At 45.0% G+C, this 27,144-nt stretch overlaps 1 protein-coding gene across 1 annotated transcript in view; it reads left to right on the plus strand.

The window, feature by feature from the left end:
- Positions 1-27,144, plus strand: part of LOC126458125 (low density lipoprotein receptor adapter protein 1-like) — a 203,539-nt gene that overhangs the window by 128,381 nt on the left and 48,014 nt on the right. The window contains exon 2 of the mRNA XM_050094959.1: positions 20,090-20,247. Within this exon, the coding sequence (XP_049950916.1) occupies positions 20,090-20,247 (158 nt within the window). The remainder of the gene's footprint in view (positions 1-20,089; positions 20,248-27,144) is intronic.

A 27,144-nucleotide genomic window follows, 5' to 3' on the forward strand; every position in this document is an offset into this window, starting at 1 on the left:
AAGTATCGTCCGCTGTAACTTAAAAAAAATATTTTATAGAAAAATTAGAAAAATATTTATTATTTTTCGAGATATATCGACTTTTTAAAAATGGCGTTCTCTATAATTGCTTATATCTTATCAGTGGACGATTTTAGGCTAATTTTCTTCGCAAAGAGTTGTGCTGCTACTTTATTAAAAAAAATTTGCGATTTTGGTAATTGTCAGGCTCAAAAAATGACTCCGAAAAACTTGTACTTTTATTGGACGTGTTTTTTTAACTATCTCAATTTTTATTTTATAACTTTTGTTTACATTTATCGTCAAAAAATGGTTCAAATGGCTCTGAGCACTAAGGGACTTAACTTCTGTGGTCATCAGTCCCCTAGAACTTAGAACTACTTAAACCTAACTAACCTAAGGACATCACACACATCCATGCCCGAGGCAGAATTCGAACCTGCGACCGTAGCGGTCGCGCGGTTCCAGACTGTAGCGCCTAGAACCGCTCGGCCACCCCGGCCGGCATTTATCGTCATTTCAATAATTTTTTATTATTACAACAATATTTTTCATGCAATGCCGTAGTGCTTTTGCTTAATTAATGGTACGTTATTTTTTTAAATGGTCCAGAAGTCGAAATACTAAACATAATGCAACCGGGGGCCAACGTCGAATGACTTTCCAAAGCGAGCGAGCGCCGGTTTCCCGAACTCCGCCGTTCGCTCCAGCTGACGTACTCCACGCTTGGACGTTTCACTTTATTACTCAGTTACTAATATTAAAAATAAATGAAACATGTCGTTTTATTTTTTCTTTGAAATGTTAATTGCGTCCACTGGATTAAAAAAAGTTATGTCGGTTCGAGAAGACGGTAAAAACATTTTTTTATGATCGTGAAAAAATGTCAGCAATTTTTTCTTTAGTAGTTATTTTCATAAAATGAAAACTGAGATAGTTAAAAAACACTTCCAACAAAAGCGCAAGTTTTTCGAAGTCATTTTTTGTCCCTTAAACTTAATAAAATCGTAAATGTATTAAATAGCATGGTAGCACAACTCTTTGCGAGGAAAATAAACCTGAAACCGTTATTTCAGGACCATCTGCTGAAAAGATCTAGCCAATTATCGGCCAGTTTTTCAAAAAAGTAATTAATCTTTTTTAATTTTTCAAACAAATACTTTTTTGACTTACCGCGTTGTACTTATAGCAGATAGCAAGTATGGGAACGCGAATTTTAACGAGCTATAGTGAACACGATTAATAACAGTCTTTTCGACATAGCTTGAAACGTAACACAGCAATCGATACTGATAAGAGTGTGTGTGTGTGAATTCCTAAGGGACCCAACTTCTGAGGTCATCGGTCCCGAGACTTACACACTACTTAAACTAACTTACGCTAAGAACAACACACACACACACACACACACACACACACACACACACACACACACACACATGCCCGAGGGAGGACTCGAACCTTCGGCGTATTGGACCGCACAATCCGTGACATAGCGCCCCTGACCACACGGCCACTCCGCGCAGCGATACTGACAAGAAGCTAATCGATAATCTTTTAAGCCCTACATCTTTCCCATTTAAAGTTTTTCGATAGGAGCTATAGCTTTTTTACTTATTTAAGAAAAACTGTTTTTTTTGCAATTTTGTAGAATTTTTTGCCATTTTCGCCATCTTGGGTCAAGTTTCATAAAAAAGAGACTCTATTTAACATTTAAATTTAGGTAATAATTTTTGCAATCACTCCTCCATAATGCTTGGACTATATGGAAGGAAGCGTGACCAACACGTTCCGACAGTTATGTCTTCTCTCTGCGTAACCCCGTATATAGCACGTGCAACCATGAGCAGGTACTTAGTGGTGTGGGGCCCTACGGTTTACAAACTGATCACGGAGGTGATGCATCGTGTCTTGGGCGCCGTGACGTACCGAAAGTTTGGAGGAGCTATTCTAACCACGTCTTCTCAGGCGTCACTCACAACGCACACTGGAAAGGTCACATCTCGCTCCGTGGCATGCCAGATAACGCGTAATAGGACAGAGGGTGTCAGTGGTGGTAGCAGCAGCAGCAGTGGTGGTGGATTCTATGCGGAGAGGCATTCCGAGGCAGTGCCGATTGCTCCTCAGAGGGTGTCATTGAAGCTCAGACTGAATCAGGCCTATCGGATCAGATTTGAATATGCCCAAGCAGAGGATTATCCCGTTGATCTGTACTACTTGATGGACCTTTCAGAATCTATGGAAGATGACAAGGATAAGTTATCAAGCATCGGAACATTACTAGTCGATTTCATGAGACATATTCCATCAAATTTTCGACTTGGCTTTGGATCGTTTGTTGACAAAGTTGTGAGCACAGTACCAAAGAAATTAAAGGAACCGTGTACTGGATGTGAACAGCGCGTAGCGTTGCGCAGTTGGAGGTGAGCCGCCAGCAGTGGTGGATGCGGGGAGAGAGATGGCAAAGTTTTGAGAGCGGAGGATCTGGACGTGTGTCCGTCAGGAAAACGAAATTTATAAGATGGTTCAAATGGCTCTGAGCACTATGAGACTTAACTTCTGAGGTCATCAGTCCCCTAGAACTTAGAACTACTTAAACCTAACTAACCTAAGGACATCACACACATCCATGCCCGAGGCAGGATTCGAACCTGCGACCGTAGCGGTCACGCGGTTCCAAACTGAAGCGCTTAGAACCGCACGGCCACACTGGCCGGCGAAATTTATAAGACCGGATGTCATGAACTGATAGATATATTATGGCTTTTGAACACTATTAAGGTAAATACAGTGTTTGTTCTCCATCAAAATCATTCTTTTGCTAACTATGCCTATCAGTAGTTAGTGCCTTCAGTAGTTAGAATCTTTTATTTAGCTCGCAATATTGGCGCACGCTGTATTGCAATAGTTCGAGTAACGAAGATTTTTGTGAGGTAATGGCTCTGAGCACTATGGGACTTAACATCTGAGGTCATCAGGAACTTAGAACTACTTTAACCTAACTAACCTAACACATCCCTGCCCGAGGCAGGATTCGAACCTGCGACCGTAGCAGTCTCGCGGTTGCGGACTGAAGCGCCTAGAACCGCTTGGCCACCGCGGCCGGTTTTGTGAGGTAAGTGATTCATGAAAGGTATATGTTATTGTTAGTCAGGGCCATTCTTTTGCAGGGATTATTGAAAGTCAGATTGCGTTGCGCTTAAAAAAAAAATTAAAAAATAAAAAAAATAAAAAATAAAAAAATGTTGTGTGTCACTTTACTGTTGATCGGAATAAGTAAAGAGGGAAATGTCTGAGTACGTTCAGTTTTGCTCAGCTGTTTGAAAATCAAATAACGTAAGAGGTTTACCAGCACAGTAATTTATATTTTTTTCCAAAGGGGACGTTACAAGGGAGGCTGATCTGCGATCCACTAAATCTCCCGTGTGCGCGAGGAATGTGCTTTACTACAAAGCAGGCCATTTAAAATGCAACACCATAAACACGGCACGTAACAAACGCCACACATACCAGTATATGCAGATGAGTACCTGTTCACCATAACCGCAAAATGTGCATCGGAACAACGCCACATACAGTACATTCTGCGCACAGTGAAAGATTACGCATCAGGTTTCCGATTCAATAGTCGCATTTAAATATTTGTTGTTTGTAAGAAGACAGTGCAAAAATTGGAAGCGTCGACGAGTGCGTGTTAGAATTCGACAGCGGCTAAATCCTGGTCTATCCATATTGCAGTTACCGTTCCACGATATTGCTGGTCGAGTTATTAGGGATTCCACGGTAAAAACGCGTTACGTACGTTGCATCTGGAAATGGTCTTGTTTGCAAGTATCCACACGGACAGCGCGAACGTGTTTGGAGAGTCACTGATGGACAGGACAGCAAGCACGGTTCCGGCGTCCCTTCATTCAGCAGCAGAGAGAAGCGTGTTGGCAGGGGTGCACGGAGCGGCGACGGTGTACACAGGAGTGGCTCAAAAATGGTTAAAATGGCTCTGAGCACTATGCGACTTAACTTCTGAGGTCATCAGTCGCCTAGAACTTAGAACTACTTAAACCTAACCAACCTAAGGACATCACACACATCCATGCCCGAGGCAGGATTCGAACCTGCGACCGTAGCGGTCACGCGGTTCCAGACTGACGCGCCTTTAACCGCACGGCCACACCGGCCGGCCACAGGAGTGGCCTCACGTCTTTTGGACGCATCTCGGTTCTGGTAGAGCAGCGCGATTGAGATACGCGCGCGCGCGTGTGTGTGTGTGTATGTGTATGGAGGCTCCGACGAGAACGATTGTTGCCGGATTACATCCGTCATCGTTTTACAGGCCCAGCACCTCGAGTGTTGGTATCCAACAAATTGAGTCGTGCATCGTGCATTCTTCCTATTACGTATGCTACTATAGAAAGGCAAGTTGTTATTTGTCATTGCTATCAAAAATATCGAAAAGTATTTTACTAATTTAAATTAAATTTTCACACGATGCTCCAACAAATATTCGGACGCATATAGGCTACCTACGATATATATATATATGGAAAAATTCGTTAGCAGAAACTTTAAAATGTTCTTGACCTATTTACTTCATATTTTTTCACTATATTCTAACAAACGTTTGGACGGACACAGACTTACGGTACATAAACATATACACATAATGAATGTACACTGAAGCGCCCAAAAACTGGTATACGCATGGGTATTCAAATACAGATATACGTAAACAGGTAGAATACGGCGTTGCAGTCGGCCACGCCTATATAAGACAAATGTCTGGGGCAGTTGTTCGATCGGTTATTGCTGCTGCAATTGCAGGCATCAAGATTTAACTGAGTTTGAATGTGGTGTTATAGCCGGCGCACGAGCGCTGGTACACAGCATCTCCGAGGCAGAGATGAAGTGGGGATTTTCCCGTACGACCATTTCACGACTGTACCGTGAATATCAGTAAACCGGTAAAACGTCAAATCTTTGACACGGTTGCGGCCTGAAAAAGATCCTTCAAGAACGGGGCCAACGACGACTGAAGAGAATCGTTCAAAGTGACAGAAGTGCAACCCTTTCGCAACTTGTTGCAGATTTAAATGCTGGGCCATCAACAAGTGTCTGCGTGTGAACCATTCCACGAAATATCATCGATATGGACTTTCGGGGCCGAAGGCTCATTCGTGTACCCTTGATGACTGCACGACACAAAGCTTTACGACTCGCCTGGGCCCATCAACAGCGACCTTGGACTGTTTATGACTGAAAACATGTTGCCTGGTCGGACGAGTCTCGTTTCAAATTCTATCGAGCGGATGGACGTATATGGACATAACCTCACGAATCCATGGACCCTGCAAGTCGCCATGGGAATGTTCAAGCTGGTGGAGGCTCTGTAATGGTGTGCGGCGAGTGCAGTTGGAGTGATATGGGACCCAAGATTCGTCTAGATACGACTAACAGGTGACACGTACTAAGCATCCTGTTTGATCACCTACATCTATTCATGTCCACTGTGCATTCCTATGGACTTGGGCAATTACAGCAGGATAATGCGACACCCCACACGTCCAGAATTGCTACAGAGTGACTCCAGGAACACTCTTCTGAGTCGAAACACTTCCGCTAACCACCAAACTCCCCAGACATGAACGTTATTCGACGTATCTGGGATGCCTTGCAACATGCTGTTTAGAAGAGATCTCCATACCGTCGTTCTCTTACGGATTTATGGACAACCCTGCAGGACTCACGGTGTCAATTCCCTTGAGACATTAGTCGAGCCCATGCCACGTCGTGTTGCGGCACTTCTACGTGCTCGCTGGGGCCCTAAGCGATATTAGGCAGGTGTACCTGTTTCTTTGGCTCTTCAGTGTATAATGAGTGAGAGTTTTTAGCATAAATCTCGAAAACTTCTTGATCGATTTACTTATTTGCTAACCTTCCTGGTGTTGCAATTTTAGTGGCCAGCAATGTGTCTGCTGATGATTCACCAGAAAGGTGGTACCAGTAGTCCGCTGGTGTGACGCTGCGGCGCACATTGTGTGCAGTTGCCAGTGGCTGCTCGCTCGTCTGGTTTACGACCGCCCGTGCTCGAGCGCCCGGCACGGACGTGGTGGGCGGCGTCCGGTGGCCAAAGTCTGCCGACTCAGGCTAACAATAAGACAGCCGGCAGGCGCCGGCGCCAAGTGCCCTCGCTGCACAACACGGCCTCGTCTATCATTATCATCATCAACAACAACAGATACTCACAAATCTACTGCTCTTCCCGACTTTTCCATGCGTGTATGAACACTGTAACATATCACTCCCGGGCTTGCTGAGGCCAAAATTCGGAGTAAAAATTATCATTCGCTTCTTCATGTACGGGGTGTTATTACAGGTGCAAACGAAAGGTTTGACTATTGTAGGTACAAACGAAAGGAGCGAGCATACGACAGTGAAACATGCAAATAAACCTAATAAACATAGGGCCGGAAACGAAAGGTATCCCCGATACGAAGTGTTACAACGGAGTACATGGAACACTTTTTAACAGAATTCTCGACTAATCAAACTGTAGATACGCGCCGGATGGCAAACCCTTTACAACAAGAATGAATTTTTCACTCTGCAGCGGAGTGTGCCCTGATATGAAACTTCCTGGCAGATTAAAACTTTGTGCCGCACCGAGACTAGAACTCAGGACCTTTGCCTGCCGCGAACTAGTGGTCACACTCTTAAGTAAAAAATTATTTCTTAGCTTTCCATTGTACTTTGTTCGTTTTTTGAGTTCTGGATTCCACAAGTTAAAAAGTGCTTCATATGTTTCGTACTATTTATTAATTTTGTAATTGTTGGAGCACTAATTCCATTAATTAAATTATTCAAGATTAAAAATAGTTCTTATTGTCCATATAGCGTACTGAACATTTACTTACCTTCACATATTCCCCCTTCAGTGCTTTATAATCCACTTCACATGTTTCTGGAATTATTTTGGTTAATGTGATGTTCGAGTGCTGCGTTGTTAACTAGAGTAGCTCTCTCACGTATCAATAAATCGCAGTGTCACAGTTTTCCTGTCTTCTGTACATATAGCATTTCTCAAGAGAGTATTTTGTTTTGTAATACGAGAAGCCACTTTACTGAACAGATACTGTAGTACACTCTCATCCACTCGTAAGTAATTTATACATTAAGATTGACTTCCTCCACTTGCAGCTCTCGTAACAATTTTTGCTGAATAGTTTTATTATCTCGACGTAATACCTAGGACTACATCCAAGTATGTTTCCTTTTTTCCGCTGCTTTTTTTTTTCAATACACACACAATGCAATTGCGGTACTAGCAAATGCAGCGCATAATAACAAGTTGTCGTCCGCCATCTTGAAATTTGACGAAAAATATGAAGACAGTGTAATACTCCTTTTTAGCGGCACGCCGAAGATCTTTGTCAAAGATATAAGATACTGTAATATCGGCCTGAATCAGCGAGATTCGTATCTTTTTACATATATTTCACGATAATTTACGTCTCTCGATAATTTACTAATGCTTCTAACGCAAACATATAATAACTATTTCGTTAATTAAAAAGGAAATTGATTAAAAACCTAACGTTAATCTTACGGTTACATTCTCGTCGCTAGGGGCGCTAGTGTTGTTCCAACTGTCAGACGGTAACAATTCTCACAGTGATGCACTACGTTGCGAGTGCCGTGATTGTATATGTTAAGACTGGGACCGAGCATTTAGTCTGCGGTATGCTATCGCTGACTGAGCCCTGTCGCACAGCATATCATTCGAAATTATCCTTTCTCCTTCATAGAGCACATGTATAATGATTATAATATATAGCGTATGTTAATCCGAACGATTATTAATTTTATAGTACATCTTGTAAGCGTTTACGTCGGAGGAAGTTAATGTTCTCACATTTTCGACAAAATTCGTAGTTTCTTTACACACACAATAAAACATGAATGGAAGAATATTGGGAAAACAGGTCACAGAGAAGTAGATTACATAAATGAAAAACGACCGCCACAAAAATCCACCGTGAACGAATCGCACGTCGTCTCCCCTTTCGCCTAAAAAACAGAAAATGAAAATCGCTGCCGGGACATGTAGGGGCAGAGAAGAGGGGTAGCTGAATGGACCGTACACGACGCCCCCCCCCCCCCCCCCCGGAGTTAAGTAGGCGGCGCAGGCGGGTGTTTACCTCGGCGAGGCGGCTGAGGGCACGCCGCTGCCGCTGCCACTGAACTATCGATCCAGCGCAGCGCAGCGCAGCACGGCTACGTCTCAGCGCCAGCGGCCGCCGGTGGCCCTGCGGCGTTCCTCCCAGCCTCTGCCGAGGTGCGGACGCCAACTTCGCCTCCTACCTGTAGAACTGCCTGCCAGCGCACGTCGTGCGCCTGAAATCTACGGTGAACCTGAGGGCGGACTAGACCCACCCAACTTTGTTCCTTACACTTCTACATTTCTTCTCCGACAACGTAGTGCATCACTGATGAATGAACATATTAGATAAAGTACTGAAATAGAAATAAATTAAAATGACCACGAGTTGTGGCATAATCGCAGCATCTTTTCCCCAGTGATCCAAGAAGATAATAATATATTTTTTCGTTCTACGGACCATAACAAATTTTCAAAATACACTCAGAAAAAGAAATAAAAGAAAAAGAGAAGACACCTCGAAGCAATTACCCGAATGGGATGGAAATCAGCAGCTGTGATGTTTGCAGAAAAAAACGTTTCATTTGCAAGCTAGCCTCTGGTGGCGGCAGTTCGCCGTCTGCCAAACGACTACGAAGTCGTAACCACCACATCCAAGAGGTGCCGCGGTTATCAAAAAAATGTTCAAATGTGTGTGAAATCTTATGGGACTTAACTGCTATGGTCATCAATCCCTAAGCTTACACACTACTTAACCTAAATTATCCTAAGGACAAACACACAAACCCATGCCCGAGGGAGGACTCGAACCTCCGCCGGGATCAGCCGCACTGTCCATGACTGCAGCGCCTAGACCGCTCGGCTAATCCCGCGCGGCGCCGCGGCTATCAATAGGGCAATGAAATCTGACTAGTGGCCCCAATGTGGATGACCCCTGAGTTGGCTAACTTGTCATAAAATTAGCTAATTTCCTTCAAACCCACAACAAAATAGATGACATCGTAGGGAATGAGAATGGGTGTTGTTGAAAAATTAATAACAAGGACCTATAGTATCACAAAGAGATTTATTATCTAATATCAAGGTCAAGAGAGAACAAACATATAAACAGAAACTTCAAATGTGTAATATTTCATTAACACGAATTCAGTATGGTTGGCAATAGACTTGAGAAACCTACCTGGAATTTACGTGTAGACGAGACTGGCTACTGTGAGTGGAAGGATGCCAGTCTAGGCAAGCACACTGTGCTGTATCGTTCCACTGATTGATCTCTCGCGTCAAACTATAATTAAGCATGCAATGGACATTGGGAGTGACAACTGCGAGAAGAAGGCTTCTATGAAAAAAGGTGGTCGTGAAAACCACTGACAGGCTTCTGAATTTGCCGAAGCTGCGCAACGTTGCCGATATAGCCGGTGAAAGGCGAGACGCTGTCGGGGTGCGGGCGTTGCTGAAGCGTCGTACTGCGGGAGATGACCCCATGTCATCCGGTGATGGCCTCATGTCCGCGAAAATATAAGTTTTGCTCGGGTGTCTGGACGTCTGCTCTTTTTGTAGAAACGGAAGAGCTCTAGAGACTGTACTCCGCAACGGTCGAGCAGCAAGTCCACGCCTCTCTCTTTTGCTCAAAACCTTCCAAAAATCCCGTTACCCCGGATGTCCTCAAATAAACCTATCATGCCCCAGCAGTGGTTACCGTGCCAATCATTTCTAGCAAGGAGACCCGACCTTCCTCAACCAATCACTTCAGCGCAATACACATTCTGTTCTCCGAAAATAGCAGCGCACAATACCTGGAGGTCCTGCAGCCCAAACCCCCGGCGTATTTCACAACATGAGGGAAGCTTCCTAGTGAAATGAAGCTCCGTCTCGACCATAAAACGATTTTGTTGGCGCCGTTTTGGCGGGGCGCGTTGAATGAATCAACTTATTAGATAAAAACGCGACATCCGGAGAAATTCGTCTTCCCGTCTCACAGGGTATGCTGTACTTGTAATAAACACATTAGGCGGGTGCCAGCCTGACGCCACTTTACTTGGACCCGCACACGGGATAAGGGGATCAGGCTCCCACACCGCGTCCAGTCGCTAATAAAACAGTTAGACCGGCGCCAGCCGCGGTGGCCGAGCGGTTCTAGGCGCTTCAGTCCGGAAACGCTCGAATGTTACGGTCGCAGGTTCGAATCCTGCCTCGGGCACGGATGTGTGTGATGTCCTTAGGCTAGTTAGGTTTAAATAGTTCTAAGTTCTAGGGGACTGATGACCTCAGATGTTAAGTCCCATAGTGCTCAGAGCCACTTGAACCCAATTTGAACCGGCGCCAGAATGCCCAGCGATGCCAGTTACTAAAGAAGTGTCATTTCGCATTCAGCCACGGCGTTCCCACCCTCTTGCTTGGCGGACAGAGGAACGAGGCTGACCGTCAGAATGGTGGTCCATAAACCACTGCCCTGCCATGCCCACGGCCCGCTTCGGTGATTACAAAAAGAATCCTCGAATTCGCTTGCTGCTCGGGGAAAGCTCTAAAGCTGTCCCTAATGCGGTGGTCACCTCCAGCGTCCAAAACTCTGTCTCTATAGCCGAGTTTAATTCTACTACTGCTACTCAAGTCAGGAAAGCACGGTGAGATCAATCAGTGGTTTACCCTAACCCTAATAGTCCATCAGATTAATATCAGTCAGGGAGAATATAGATACACCAAGGGCGAATGAAACTGTATGATAATCGCCAAAACAAAATGAAAGGGGAGGTGCCTGACAGGTATTACTACGGAAGTGGCCTGTCAGAAAAGTTGGATGATTTATTCAAGACAAAGAGCTTCACATATTGAGCAAGTCAACAACTCTTTGGTCCATCTGTGGACTTTATACGAGCAGTTATTTACCTTAGCATTGATTGATAAAGTCGTTGGATGTTCTCCTGAGAGATATCGTGCCAGATCTTGTCCAAATGGTGCGTTTGATTGTCAAAATCGCGAACTGGCTAGAAGGCTTTGCCCATAATGCTCCAAACTTTCTCAGTTGGGGAGAGATCTGGTCACTTTGTTGGCCAAGGTAGGGTTTGGCAATCACAAAAGCAAGCAGTGGAAACTCTCGCCATGTGCGGGCGGTCATCATCTTGCTGAAATGTAAGCCCAGGATGGCTTGCCATAAAGGCATCAAACAGGGCGTAGAATATCGTACACGTATCGCTATGCTGTAAGGGTGTCGCAGATGACAACCAAAAGGTCTCTTTATGTCCATCTTTTCCCAGATGGTTGCGGGACCTCGGCTGTTCAGTACAAAGTGTCAAATCAAACACGTTTCAGACGTCTAAATTTCCACATTGTTATTTTATTTGGCTACCAGTTTCGGCGGTATATTACGCCATCTTCAGGCCTCCTGACCGAGGTATAGGGAGATTCCCACCTTTGGTCCAGTCAAAATAGGGGCCAACATTCAGTGACTGGTATCTGCAGATTTCTACTTGAGACAGCGATCACTTCAAAAGTCACCTCCCAACTGTTAGACTAACATTCAAACCTAGTCCACTGGAAATTTAAACGGCTGAAAGGTGTTTGATTTGACATTCTCCACGACGAAAAGGGATCCTGCTATGATAAGAAATAGCATCCCAGACCATCACTCACGGTTGTCGGGCCTTATGGCAAGCGACAGTCAGGTTGGAATCCCACCACTGTCCAGGACGTCTCCAAACGTCTTTGGCCTGGAATCTCATTGACTGGAGAAGAATTTTCAGTGATGAGTCTCATTTCGAACTGAACACCGATAACCAGCGAAGACGCCCCGCTTCGTCACCCTTTACGGCAAGCCATTCTGTGCTTACATTTCATGTCATTCTTATCTCGATAACGTTGGAAGCTGAAGAAGTGAATTAAAATTTGCGCTGCGGCCGGGACTCGAACCCGAGTCTTATGCTTATTTTTTTTCACTCAGTTTTTTTGTTACAGAGGGTAGTTAACCCTTCTGACCGAACACGCTGAGCTACCGTGCCGGCTAGGCAGATATGCTGACCATTACACCACCACAACATTATGGTTAACATAGCTGCACGAACTACCCAAGTCAACAACCCTCCCCAACACAAACTCCAATTCACACCTCTCCTTATATTATCACTATTACCAGGGCTCTCCGACATTGGAATAACACCCCAGTATTGGACGTAATGGGGAAGAATTGTACTACATGTGATGGTATAGATCTTAAATTAATCACGGAAAATTTAATTTAAGATCTATACGATCACATGTAATACAGCACTTCCTCATTATGTCCAATGCTGTGGTGCTATTCCAATATCGGAGAGCCCTGGTAATAGTGACAATACAAGGGGAGATGTGAATTCGAGTTTGTGTTGGGGAGGGTATTTGACTTGAGTAGTTCGTGCAGCTATATGCCAGCACGGTAGCTCAGCGTGTTCGGTCAGAGAGTTAGCTGCCCTCTGTAATAAAAAAACTGAGTTAATCGATCAACAACGAACTTTAAAAAAAGGGTGTCTTACGACGTCCGCCCCGATCAGATGCAACGAACGAAAGCGAACAAACATGAGATTTAAAAACAAAAAATGTCCCGGCTGCAGCACAAATTTTAATTCACTTCTTCAGCTTCCAACGTTATCGTAGATAAATTAGAGACTTATAATGTCTCACGGAAAATGTAATTTAAGGCCAATAAACGTCCAGGACTAAACAAAAAATGGGCTGCTGTCGGCAGGGGCTCAGAAGTTGGGTGGGAGGAAGCGGGAGAGGCAAAGTAGAAATTTATCCTTAGCGCCAGTTCAGTTATACCAATGATGAAGAGACGTACTGTTAAAGATTCTGTGTAGTACTACTTTTTCCACTAGGTGTGACTACTGAAACACCATCGTTCACCTACAGCTATATTTCTCCAAGGAAGACACAAACTATTTCAGTGTCTTACTGTTTCTACAGTTCACAAAGGCGATAGTAATAAACAACTGCGAACAGCGTAATGAGTATTTCACGAGGTTCCAGCTAGCACCTAGATGACGCCGACATTTTGCCACGATGTTTCGGCTCAAAACTACTCAGCCATCTTCAGGTGTGTTTACACCGGAGACTACTGGCGCACGTCGCTGACTTCATACAGAAAATTGACGCGTTGGTTCATGTTCATTCATTTTAAGACGATGACCGCCCTTTGTCAAGTTCAGCGTCATGCGTGGAATATTGCTCCTTCTATTCCGCCCAGGCACATGCTTAATGGTGATATTGCGTGCATGCCGTCTGTCGAACTGTGGGCCTCCAGATTTAAAATTCGGATGTCAAAACAATCAAATTAATATTTCTGGACTAGTCGTTACACGTAAAAGATTTCATCTAAATTAGGCAAAATCCTTAAGAAACATCAAGTTAAAATAATCTTCCGGCCACCTACAAAAACGCATGCTCTTCTCGGCTCGGCAGAGAATGATCTGGTCAGGCGAAAGGTTGGGTCTAGAGAATGCCATGCCAATGTGGCAAACCCTACATTGGTACGACCACGTACATAGTACATGAAAAATACATGGAACATGAGCGCCACACTCGCCTTTTGCTTCGCAGTAAGTCAGTGATAGCCCAATGCTGTATGTCCACAAGACGTACTATGGATTATTCTGCATTCAGTTGCAAGAATACGTTTGGTGGAAGATCTTATTAATAGTGAGGGCGGCTGTCTGTCTGGTACGGCTTGGTAATCCGGTGCTTCCTCCGATATGTTCAGAAAGACAAATTGTTAAGCTTAATGACACGTCCAGCTACAGCTAATTTTATTACTTTGAGAACTTTATTATGACACGTCCAGCGACAGTTAATTTTACTACTTTGACAACTGAAATTTAACTCCGCCAGCTTGCGTTCTGACAGAGGGCGTCCATGCAATATCACCGTTGCGCATGCGCCTGTCCACCTCAGAGGGTATAGATGTACTACCTAAAGGGACATGTAAAAATTTGTGCTGGATCGGAATTCGAGCCCGGATTTCCCGATTATCGCAAGCTGTCGCCTTATCACTTAGGCATCCGAGCACACTTCCTGGATCGACCCAAACTTCCATATGTCACACACCCATCTATCTGTTTTCATAGAGTAAAGGCTTTCACATTTGAAACTGTAGTTCGTTGTCAAATATAAATATGTATAAGGCAAAGACGGGTTGTGACGAAAATAACATCGATAGTCTAAGACTTCTCGTTGGCTTTTGGCTTTATTCTAAGACCTCCACGGGTGCGAGTGTGATTAAATCAATTAATAATCTATGAGAAGAAACAGATAGGTGTGTGACATATGGAAGTAAGGTCTTTTAGTTTTCGTGCAGCACCTGTAATGTCACGATGAAAGCCCTGGGCATCTCGGGCGACACCATGGGGAAGGCCACTGTGTGCCTATAATGTAGAGAGAGCCGCCAGTGCTAGGGTCAACTGGGATGGGCAACGACTTTTCAGTGACATAGGCCGCCATCGACTATCGATGATTGTAACAGCCGATAGACGGGCCCCGGTGTACCAAATGCCTCACCAATTCGATGCTGGAGGACAATAACTGGTGAGTAGCCATGACATTGGCACCTCCTCGTTGTGAGTTACTAAAGCCACCACTGCACACTTTTACCTTTGCTCATCCCTACAACAGGACACACAAATTCGCTTCACGGGTCTGTTTAGTGGCACGAGAGAGAGACAGAGATGCTCCTCCAGCTATTGTGGCAGAAGCCACAAGAGAGTGATTGTGCACCATGGAGAGATTTGCCGTTAGAAGGGCGAGTGTGTGTGTGCCAGGAAGAGTCAGCTTACACATTACACTTCCTCCCAGACGCTAGAATGGTTCCTGAGCTGACCCTCCACATACAGATAGAAAAACGTGGCGGGAGAGTTTAATTTATAAAATGTATAGATGAAGAAGATATGTATAAATCATGGTAATAGTAATTTAGTGTGGCTTAATGGCCTGGTACAGGTTTATCCATTGGACACCACTATGGCGACTAGCGTATCCCTATTCTATTTACCCAAACTGGCAAAGTGACCTACAGTTTAAAGTGGAATCCGAACCACATGTTGTTTCTGGTGAATCTCCACATTATTTGGAGTTGAATGCTGGGTTAGAAGACAGACTGAAAAGCAGAATTCGATCCCACAGCATGTATATTTCCAAGTTCATGCTTTACCAATAGACCACCAGACCTTACCCAAAGAGCGCTCAACCTTTACTGCTTTCTAGAGTTGCGGCGCCTGTTCTACTAGATAGCAATTTCATCGTTTTCACAGCGGCGACAGATTTTAATTCATGATAGCTCAGCTAATTTCCAGGAAATATTTATAAATTGTGAACACGAACTCTCCTTATGAATCAATCTAATAATCAATACTAGATCAAAAACCTGACAGTAGTTCCCAAGGTTACACCAAACATACAGACAGGACAGAGCAGGGGACTTCAGTTTATATATGTTGACAAGACAAAGAAGATAAGGTAAGCAGGCATCTCTCCCAACTATTAGTGAACCACTGAGTGCAGGCTGTTAGGGTTTACTCTGGAAGTTTTCCCAGCGCAGACTTCCATCTGCAACTACTGCCGGGAACAACTAAACAGAGTTAGAATATTCATCCGCAGTAACGTGTTGCAGGAGGAAGGTGCCATTCTTTTTACAAGTCCAGGAATCGATACATTGTGTCGACAGCAGTTCAATATCAGCTACATCACAACATAATAGGGTTATCATCATTACACAGCTGAAAAGGAATACGAAATTCTTCGCTTGACTTTACTCGCACACATATTATAGACGGAACCATTTAAAGTTGAACATTTCAACTACATTGTGTCTGACTTTGAGGTAGGACACTCCTCAAGTATTTGTCTGCTACCGACAGGGACCACAGATCGACCGACCCTTAAGATCGACACCATTACGATTTATAATTGCTATTTATACCTTTTCAAAACTTATGGGGTTGATTGGGGTACAACGCGATCCCCACTTATTACTGCGAAACTGTATTTGTTATTGATTTCTAGGGCATTATGGCGTCTTTTTATTAATACTCACTGGAACCCCTTCAGTGTAAGGGTCGCAAGCTCAGTTTTTAGTAAAGCTCATGTGAAAGTGTTGTGTTAACAATTATGACAGGAAAAATATTAGCGGCTAATGACACAATGTGCATCAGGATGGCCACAGAAAATGAGTGCTTGGAGGTGCTGAGGTCAGCCTTCTATGAGATGTATGTATTACGCTTCACAAAATGAACCTCATCGACATTCAAGAAATGTTCAAAGCAAACTATTCACTTGCAACATGAACACCGAATGAAAAATGGCGCGCCACAGTGATCACAAAGGTTCGCACCGTCAAGATCGAAGGCGAACTCCTCGGAAGTTATGAACCGTGCACGACGTTCAGCTAGGTATCCACTCTTAAAGAATTCAAGTAGAATCATATCAGCCTAACAGGATGATGAGAACTGATGGAATGTGATGTCTTGAAACCGAATGCAAAACAGTCTGTCGTGGAGCTTATCGTGAAACTGGCTACCCTGTAAGGCGTATCTGCAGATAGTGCGATAATATGTTTTATAAGCACGGAAAAAAACAAACATCCAGAGGCTGAATTTGTCCACTGGTTCCAGGTAGTATGAATTGCAATGTCACACTTTTGCTCTAGAAGAATATGACTTTTATACGCAGATCAGGAGTAAAGCAAAAGCAAATTATTTTTACCAGCTATTGGCCAAAAGCAGTACTCATACCATAGATGTAGTTCTCTTCAGCCCATTTTCCCACTCTTGCTTGCTGTGATGTAAATATACTCTGCTGCCCTTGCAAGATCACGCGCTAGAGAAAGAATCGTTCTCGAACCACAATAAATAAATTTCCTGCCAATTTACCATCCAGATTAACAATGGGCATAATTGTATACGAATGGGATAAGGCATTGACGTTAGTTGATCTTCATACAACTATTTTGGTACTTCTAATTTCCAGGGTTCTTTTCATATCCTTTTCCTCTTCTAATCCCGATTAGTTGGAGTGGAAAACAAATTCTCTACTGAACGATGGGATAAGTTTATCTATTCTATACATTTTAGGGCCGATTTCGCAGTTTTCTGCGCACCGTCAAGTTGAAAAATTGTTTGAAATTTAGTTATGTTACGTCTTCCAATTCTGTAGCACTGTTTGCAGTTATGCAACCATCCACTGCTTTCACTTAAAATCACTGTAATATGTGTAGCGCTCAGTTTGGTGTGCATATTTTAGTAGATCACTATCGTGCACATTCTGCAAGTGGTATCGAGCATGTATGAAACGCGGCAAATACCAGTTTTTGTAACAAGTGCGCCTTGTCCTGTCTTGAATGCCGTAGGTTTTCTTATGCACTACACGGTCATACTGCTGCGGATTTATTCGAAATCTGTTCATAATGTTTTGTATTTTTTTAATATGCTGCGGTTGATCTTCAATGTAGGTAATTATGTTTAGTATCTGCTCCTTGGACAATGATTGTCTTTTACTACGTTTCATTGGAGACGGCATCTGTGGCTCCCTGTCCAACAAGGATGATGAACTACATGGCTTGACAACTGTTTCAATATCACTTTCACTTGTTGAGCGCGTATCGTCATCATTGTACTCCTCATGTGCATTGTCCACATAGCCGAGCGTGTACACCATACATTCCGCTGAATCAGCTAGCAGAAACGGTAATACGAGGGTTATTCCAAAAGTAAGGTCCGATTCGCCGTAACTATTGAAATTTGGCGCCAATGACAAAACACGCATGCGCGCCGACTCCCGGCAAGCCTTGCGCGTCAAACGCCGCCATTCGCTTTGTTACTGTTGCTGAGTGTAGTTCACAGTGTCACTTTACAATGTTTAAGACAATTGATCAGCCCGCCGACTGTGAAGTAAGGGCAGTGATACGGTTTTTGTCTGCAAGAAACAATTCAGCGGCGGAAATCCATCGGCAGATTACTGAAGTGTACGGTCCTAACATAATGAGCGACAGTAAAGTGCGCAAGTGGGTGCGAGCTTTTAATGAAGGACGGAATAATGTGCACGATGAACCACGGTGTGGCCGACCATCAGTGATTTCAGACGATTTGGTCAATGCGGTTGACAAAAAAATTCGTGAAGATCGCCGATTCACTATTACAGACGTAGACATGCATTTTCCGAATGTGAGTAGAACAACTTTGTACAGAATTGTGTCTGAACATTTGAAGTTTCACAAATTGTGTGCCCGTTGGGTTCCCAGGCTGCTTACTGAGCCCCAACGAATGAAAAGAATGGCTTTTGCTCTTGATTTTTTGGAGCGATATCATAAGCAAGGTGACAGTCTTTTAGACAATGTTGTCACAGGGGATGAGACATGGGTTTCTCACATCACTCCAGAGTCTAAACGTCAGTCAATGCAATGGCGTCACACGTCATCGCCAGTCAAGGTCAAGGCAAAGCAGACAATCTCAACACGTAAGGTTATGACGACTGTGTTCTGGGATAGACGTGGAGTATTGTTAGTCGACTTTATGGAGAGAGGAACAACGATTAATAAAGCCGCCTACTGCGCTACCCTGACTAAACTTCGACGTGCAATCCAGAATAAGCGACGTGGTCTTTTGTCGTCTGGAATCTTGTTGTTGCATGACAATGCCAGACCCCACACTGCAAATGAAACGCAAGCTCTGATCAAGAAATTTGGATGGGAACAGATGGACCATCCTCCTTACAGTCCGGACCTGGCGCCAAGTGATTTCCACCTGTTCCGTTACTTAAAGGAGTTTCTCGGCGGCAAGCGCTTCGACACAGATGATGAAGTGAAAGAAGCAGTTAAGGACTGGTTATCGTCACAGGCGGCCGATTTCTATAACATGGGCATTCAAAAGCTTGTTGAACGATGTGACAAATGTTTAAATAAGTATGGAAGTTATGTAGAAAAATAGATAAAGATGTAAGGAATGTAAATAAAACAATTGTTTTGAAAAAACATTTTAGTTTTGATTTTCTTTTTATAACCGGACCTTACTTTTGGAATAACCCTCGTAGTTCATCTGCCACTTCTTTCTCGCTCTGCAAAATTCCTCGGATGCCTTTTTGATGAAATGTCAACATCGACAACTGTTGTTGTTGGTATAATGCAATGTTTGCTTTGTTTATCGTTGCTATTGCTCTGCTCTATATCAACACCACTAGCACTGCGCCGGCGGTGTGGCCAAGCGGTTCTAGGCGCTACAGTCTGGAACCGCGTGACCGCTTCAGTCGCAGGTTCGAATCCTGCCTCGGGCATGGATGTGTGTGATGTCCTTAGGTTAGTTAGGTTTAAGTAGTTCTAAGTTCGAGGGGACTGATGACCACAGATGTTAAGTCCCGTAATGCTCAGAGCTATTTGAACCATTTTGAGCCACTAGCACTGTAACACTGTAGTGAGTTACTTGTCGACTAAGCAGTTCAACTATGCTCCATAGCCTCATGCTGTGCTCACCACTGGATACTTCCAGTCCCGCCCCCATTGCCATTAGCAGCCAATATTGTGATTGTGCGGTGGAAAACATGTAGGGCGTCGATTGCCGTAAACGTCGTTGGCCCTTTGCAACCTCGCACTCAAGGGGGTTCCTTTAGAGACTTTCCCTGACTCTTGGTTTCTTAACTGTGAACTGTTTTTAGTATATTCGCGTAGTTATCTGTTCAGAGACCTAGGCGACTGCACCATTATGACCAGCGCTTGCTTCACTCTACGTATTTTCATACGCTGGTACGCGTCGCTACAGAAGTTGTATCGGTCTGTTTGCTGCCTAACAATTTGCCGGTATCGGTTGCTCTTTGCTTCTAAATGACTCGCTTGCTTGTGCTGAAGGCGACTTGTCTCGACGCCTAGGCCTTTAGCAAAAACATTGCGATAGCAAAATGTTGGTTAACGATCGCGCTTTTGTGTTGTTGCAGAGCTGTGCGAGGAGTGGGCGCTGGCCAACTGCAAGGAGCTGGAGGGCGACCCGGCAGAGGCGGCCACGTTCACCCTCAAGTACCTGGGCAGCGCGCTCGTGGGCGCCGCCAGCAGCGAGACCGCCACCGCAGAGGCCATCAAGACCATCATCACCATGGTCAGTAACGTGGTCTACACCCTAGTCCTGGCCACAAAGTCTGCAATGCATTTCTAATTCAAAAAATAAAAGGAAAACACACTGATCACACAGAACATCATGGCCACCTACCTTACAGCCCGTATGTCCACTTTCTGCACAGATAACAGCAGCGACCCGTCGTGGCATCGAAGCAGTGAGGTCTCGGTAGATCGCTTGAAAGAGTTGGCACCACATCGACACTCACAGTTCACCTAATTACCTAACATAGAGATGGGGCCCCTCCACGCCCGCACCAACGTGGTGACCAAACCAAAAGTTCTACTGTCACCCTCGTCAACATGTTAGTTATCTAGTAAGTGGATCACAGGATGCTGGGCTGTGATGTTATCCGTGCGTCTGGTTAAGACTACGCATTAACACGGTCCATCAGGTGATAGATAATGGACGAAACACGAGTGAGGGTAGCGATTTGAAGAGCAGAGGGGAAAAAGTGCCAAGGCTCGTGCCGTGGGAAAAAACCTCTGCGACAGTGGGATGGGTAGTAAGAGCAGTAGTGGCTTACCAGCTGCGATACTTCATACAAGATTGGATTTGTTAGTATGGGTATCATGCATCATTACCGTGGCAAGCGATGGCGATGTATTCCAGTTGCTGCAGCCGCTACATTCCTGGAACAATCAAGATCGTTATATAGTAGTGGGAGATCGGCCGTAGATCATCTCACTGTGTGGGGGATGTGTAGAGCTTGTCTGCATGCAGTGTACGGTACGGCTTCCCTGCGTGGTGCCAGTTATTCGGCAGTGTATTACAGTTGGATATCCAGTAATGGCGTCTGATTAACAGGGGCTCACCTGTACCTTGGCCATAGGTGTTAGGTCCTTACAAGTATGTCTTTTGGTCTTTTATGTTTCCATCTATGGTTGTGGTCGTAGTTCGCCAGATTCAGAATAAACGGGTTCTGCGAATGTCTGGAGTTTCTGTATAGTCTTGTGGTGAGTTTGTGGATTACCTCCGCGAGAGTCTCAAGTCGGTATTCCCGGTGAAGGTCCGCGATGCGTGTGTATCGTGGAGCATTGCTTATGATTTTGAGTACTTTGTTTTGTATGAGCTGCAGACGGCGCAGGCGTGTAGGCGCAGCGTATCCCCAGACAGGAGCTGCGTACGTCATCAGGGGTCGCATAAGTGTCATGTACATGGATCTCGACACCCTTCTGTTCAGTGTGCTACGCCTGTTGAGCATAGGGTAGAGCTGTTTGAGCCTCGCGCTAGCTCGGTTGGTCATGTGTTGTATGTGGTCCCCCCAGAGTAATTTCCGGTCCAGCCAGACACCGAGGTATTTGACTTTCTCACGGAAACGTATTGGGCGTGCATGTAGAGTTATTGGTCTGCAGTATCGGTGTTTGCGCAGTTGCTTCGGTCTTCTAGTGAACAGAACGGCTTCGCAGTTGTCAACGTTTACTCTAACACGCCATTTTTTCAACCAAGGCTCAGCCACTCTGAGTGCAGTCTGTAAGCGTGACGTAATATTTGATGGTTTCCAAATTTGCGCGAGGATGGCTGTGTCATCCGCGTAGATTGCCATCGTTGTGTTGTGTGTGGTGGGAGATCGTTTATGTAGAGGTTAAACAGTAGGGGCCCTAGGATGCATCCCTGGGGTACTCCCGCGTGTATACCGCGTCGTGTTGATTGTTTTCCCTGCACGTCAGTGTTGAAACTCCTGTCTGTGAGGTATGAGTGAATTAGACGCACCAGCCCGTCGGGGAATCCCGCGTCGCTGTTTGCGAATGAGGCAGTTGTGCCATAGACGGTCGAAAGCCTTTTCGATGTCCAGGAACACCGCCCCTGTAGCTTTGTTTATGTTGAAGCCATGTGTTATATGTTCAACGACCCGTAAGAGTTGTTGTGTTGTGGAGTGGTGATTCCTGAAGCCGAATTGCTCCGGTCTCAGGATGTCATTTGTTATGCAGTGCCTAGATGATGCGTTTGAGAATCACCTTCTCAACAATATTACTGAGCGAACTCAGAAGGCTGATGGGTCGGTAATTTTGTGGGAGGCTGTGGTCTTTCCCCGGCTTCCTGAACATCAGGACCTTGGCCGTCTTCCAAAAGTAAATTCCGTGAAGGTGGGTGATGAGCTCTGATGCCATGTTGAATAACATCCCAGATGTGTTCGATCGGATTCAGATCTGGCAAGTTGAGAGCCAGCACAGCACATCAACTGGAACTCGCCATTGTGTTCCTTGAACCACTCCATCACACTCCTGGCCTTGTCACTTGGCGCGTTATCTTGTTGGAAATTGCCGCTGCCGTCGGGAAACATGATCGTCGTGAAGGGGTTTCCGTGGTCTGCAACCAGTGTACGATACTCCTTAGCCGTCTTGGTTCCTTGCACGAGCTCCACTGCACCCATGGATGCCCACCTAAATGTTCCCCAGAGCATAATGGAGCCGCCGGCAACTTGCCTCTGTTCTGCAGTACAGATGTCAAGGAGTTGTTCCCCTGGAAAACAACGGATTCGCGCTCTCTCATCAACATGATGAAGAAGGTTCGGGATTCACCAGACCATGCAACGCTTTGCCACTGCGCCAACGTCCAGTGCTGATGGTCACGTGCCCATTTCAGTCGTAGTTGGCGATGCCGTAGTGTTAACATTGGCACATGGATGGGTCGTCGGCTGTGGAGGCCCATCGTCAGGAGTGTTCGGTGCACTGTGTGTTCAGACACATTTATACTTTGCCCAGCTTTAAAGTATGATGTTAGTTCCGCTACAGTTCACCGCCTTCCCTGTTTTATCAGTCAGCGCAGCCTACGAAGTCCGACGTCTGTAATGAAGGGTGGCCGCCCAACCCCACGACGTCTGGAAGTGGTTTCACCTTCGCTTCGCCACGGTCGAAGACACTCACCACAGCATTCCTCGAACACCCGACAAGTCATGCAGTTTCCGAAATGCTATTGCTGAGCCTGCCGGGCGTCCATATCTGTCCTCGGACAGATTCGGACAGATCGCGCGCCTTACCCACTCTACACACGGACAGCACGCTCATTGATACTTCATGCACCAAGCGTGTGTCTGAGTAACAGTCATTCCTCGCCAGGTGACGCTGCTATCGCCTGGACGGGTTTATATCGATATAGGTCGGTGTTCATAATGTTCTGGCTGATCTGTATATACTGTTTGTAGTCTTTTTGTATTATTTGCTGCCCGCCGGAGTGGCCGAGCGGTTCTAGGCGCTACAGTCTGGAACCGCGCGACCGCTACGGTCGCAAGTTCGAATCCTGCCTCGGGCATGGATGTGTGTGATGTCCTAAGGTTAGTTAGGTTTAAGTAGTTCTATGTTCTAGGGGACTGATGACCTCAGCAGTTAAGTCCCATAGTGCTCAGAGTCATTTGAACCATTTGTATTATTTGCTGATTTACAAATTCATCTCCGTAATCTATACAGTAAGAATAAAAATTTTGCCTGTCTGAGAAGAGCAGTTAAAGGTAGTTCCTCCAAGCAGGAAGTACGCAGGTTCGATGCATACATATCTATGTCTGCATACAATCTTTCAAGTCAACATGTGGTGCATGTCGAAGGGTACCTTGTCATTCCCTCTCTTCTTCCAGTCGCAATTGGAGGGGTGGAAAAACGATGACAGTCTATATGCTTCGGTACGAGTTCTGATTTCTCATACCTTGTCTACGCGGTCGTTACTCAATATGTGCATAAGTGGCACCAGAATTGTTCTGCAGTCTGTGGCAAATGCCGGTTCTCTAAACTATTTCAGTAGTGTTTGTGAGAGGAGCGTCGTCTTCACCCTAGGGATTCCTATTTGAGTTCACGGAGGGTTTCCGTAATACTCGCGCGTTGATCAAACCTACGGATAACAAATATAGCAGCACGCCTTTGAATTGCATCGATGTTTTTCTTTAATCCAATCTGTTGGGTGTCCTAAACAATCGAACAGTAGTGAAGAGTGGGTTCTATTCGCGGGCTGCTTTGTAGATGAGCTACACTTTTCTAAAATTCTGCCAGTAAACCGAAGTCAATCATTGGCCTTCGCTACTACCGCCCACGCATGCTTTTTGCATTTCATATCGCTTCGCATCGTTACGCCTAGATACCTAATCGACGTCACTGCATCAAGCACCACACCACTTAAGCTGTATTCGAGCAAAACAGGACTGTTTTTCATGCTCATCTGCAACAACTTACAGTTTTACACAGATATAGTAGCTAGCACACATTTCACAAACGTATAAAGTCAGTGATGTGTCGGTAACTTCGAAAACGCTCTTCAGTAGGCTATCAGTCTCTGATGTCGGCGGCGACTTTTCATAAGTTAGCCTATACTAGAAACTAGAAATCTAATCGAAAGGAAGGATGGTTACAGTTTACATTCCGTCGGCACCGAAGCCATTGGAGAAGTTGAACAAGGATATTCACGGAAATCGGTTACGGCTTTCTCGAAGTAGCTAACCCAGGGTTGATTAAAATGAATCAAGTTGGCCGGAATAGAATTGCAGTTGAAGGAAAAGACTCCTAGCGCGCAAGCGTAGGCGAGGAAACAAGTGTGGATGACATGCCATCAGTAGAACTGACCAGCCGGCGAGACAGCCCGCCCACGAGAGAAACGCGTCAATTGGTTTTGTTTAGCAGTACATATCGCAGTTTTTGTCTAATATTACCAGTTTCAAATTTGAAGCAATCCGTCTTCAGATATATCCTTGTTATCAAATGACTCGTCAATTAAGGAGCTACGTAGCCTCCACAAGGCAAAGAATCAGCAGTAGAGATGTGTCACTTGGCTCGGCCGAAAGACATACAAAGCATCACATGTGCGAGGTGCCCTTTTCATCTGTCTGCTGCTTGCATTTGACATTAGCCATCCGGCTTCTGCCTCACGTCACTCCCAGAGGGGACAGCTGCGAGATCGGCCACAGAACACGTGTCAAGGGCATGGCTGCTGTCCAACAAGTTCCGCATGCACTTTCCTCTACCTTCTGAGGTCAGTGCTCCACGAACTACTGGCGGAAGGTACTACTTATACCAATATCTCACCCCGTCGCCCCTTTCCTTGTTCCATTTTGCGAAGGGCGCGTGGGAAGAATGAAGATCGGTAAATCACTGAATTAGTTCTAATTTCTTCTCGTTGTAGCCATTTTGCGACAAGTATGTGGGAGGGAGTAATATTATTGCGCAACGTTCTCGGAATTTACACGGAAAACGTCTCCGTGATGCACAACACTTCTCTTGCAGCGTTTGCTACTGCACTTTGTGGAGCATATCCGTAACGCTCTCGCACCGACTAAAATGTAATCACTGAACGATCCCGTGAAGAAACGCTTCACTCTTGGTCGAACCTCGTCTACCTCTTCTATTACTCTAACTTGGTAAGAGTCCCAGACTGATTAGCAATACTTAAGAATCGATCGAACAAATCTTTTGTAAGCCACTTCTTTCGTGGACGAATCACATTTTCTTACGGTTCTTTCAACGCATCTCAACCTGCTATCTGTTTCACTTACAATATGTTTTATATGTTCATTCCACTTTCACTAGCTCCTAATGCTTACTCCTTGGTATTTTCCGATCTCTGGCGAAGTGTCGCCAGTAATGTAATCCAACATAGTGGATCTTTTCATCTGTTTTGCTCAGTACGATAAATTTATTTACGTTCAGGGCCTACTGCCGATCTCTGCACCAAACGTCGATCCTATACAGGTCTCCAAAAATAGTTCAAGTGGCTCTGAGCACTATGGGACTTAACATCTGAGGTCATCAGTCCCCTAGACTAAACTACTTAAACCTAACTAACATAAGTACAGCACACACATCCATGCCCGAGGCAGGATTCAAACCTGCGACCGTAGCAGCAGCGCGGTTCCGGTCTGAAGCGCCTAGAACCGCTCGGTCATAACGGCCGGCTTGCAGGTTTCCCTGCAACTGGCTATTGCCTTCTGTTGTACAGACAACTGCATCGTCCGAAATGGCCTCAAGTAGCTTCCGATACTGTCGAGGACATAATTTCTTTTCTGGATAGTCTGCAAATCACATTTAAGTGCCTGGCAGAGGGTTCATCGAACCACCTTCACAATTCTCTATTATTCCAATCTCGTATAGCGCGCGGAAAGAACGAACACCTGTTTCTTTCCGTACGAGCTCTGATTTCCCTTATTTTATCTTTGTGATCGTTCCTCTCTATGTAGGTCTGTGTCAACAAAATATTTTCGCATTCGGAGGAGAAAGCTGGTGACTGAAATTTCGTGAGAAATGGCTCTGAGCACTATGGGACTCAACTGCTGAGGTCATTAGTCCCCTAGAACTTAGAACTAGTTAAACCTAACTAACCTAAGGACATCACAAACATCCATGCCCGAGGCAGGATTCGAACCTGCGACCGTAGCGGTCTTGCGGTTCCAGACTGCAGCGCCTTTAACCGCACGGCCACTTCGGCCGGCATTTCGTGAGAAGATTCCGTCGCAACGAAAACCGCTTTTCTTTTAACGATGTCCAGCCCAAATCCTTTATCATTACTGTAATACTCTCTCCGATATTTCGCGATAATACGAAACGTGCTGCCCTTCTTTGAACTTTTTCGATGTACTCCGTCAGTCCTATCTGGTAAGGATCCCACACCTCGCAGCAGTATTCTAAAAGAGGACGGACAAGTGTAGTGTAGGCAGTCTCCTTAGTAGATTTGTTACATTTTCTAAGTGTCCTGAAAACAAAACGCAGTCTTTGGTTAGCCTCCCCCACAACATTTCCTATGTGTTCCTTCCAATTTAAGTGGTTCGTAATTGTAATACCTAGGTATTTTGTTGAATTTACGGCTTTTACATTAGACTGATTTATCGTGTAACGGAAGTTTAACGAATTCCTTTTAGCATTTATGTGGATGCCCTCACACTTTTCGTTATTTAGGGTCAACTGC

This window comes from Schistocerca serialis, chromosome 2 (assembly GCF_023864345.2).
Source record: "Schistocerca serialis cubense isolate TAMUIC-IGC-003099 chromosome 2, iqSchSeri2.2, whole genome shotgun sequence".
Lineage (NCBI taxonomy): Eukaryota > Metazoa > Arthropoda > Insecta > Orthoptera > Acrididae > Schistocerca > Schistocerca serialis.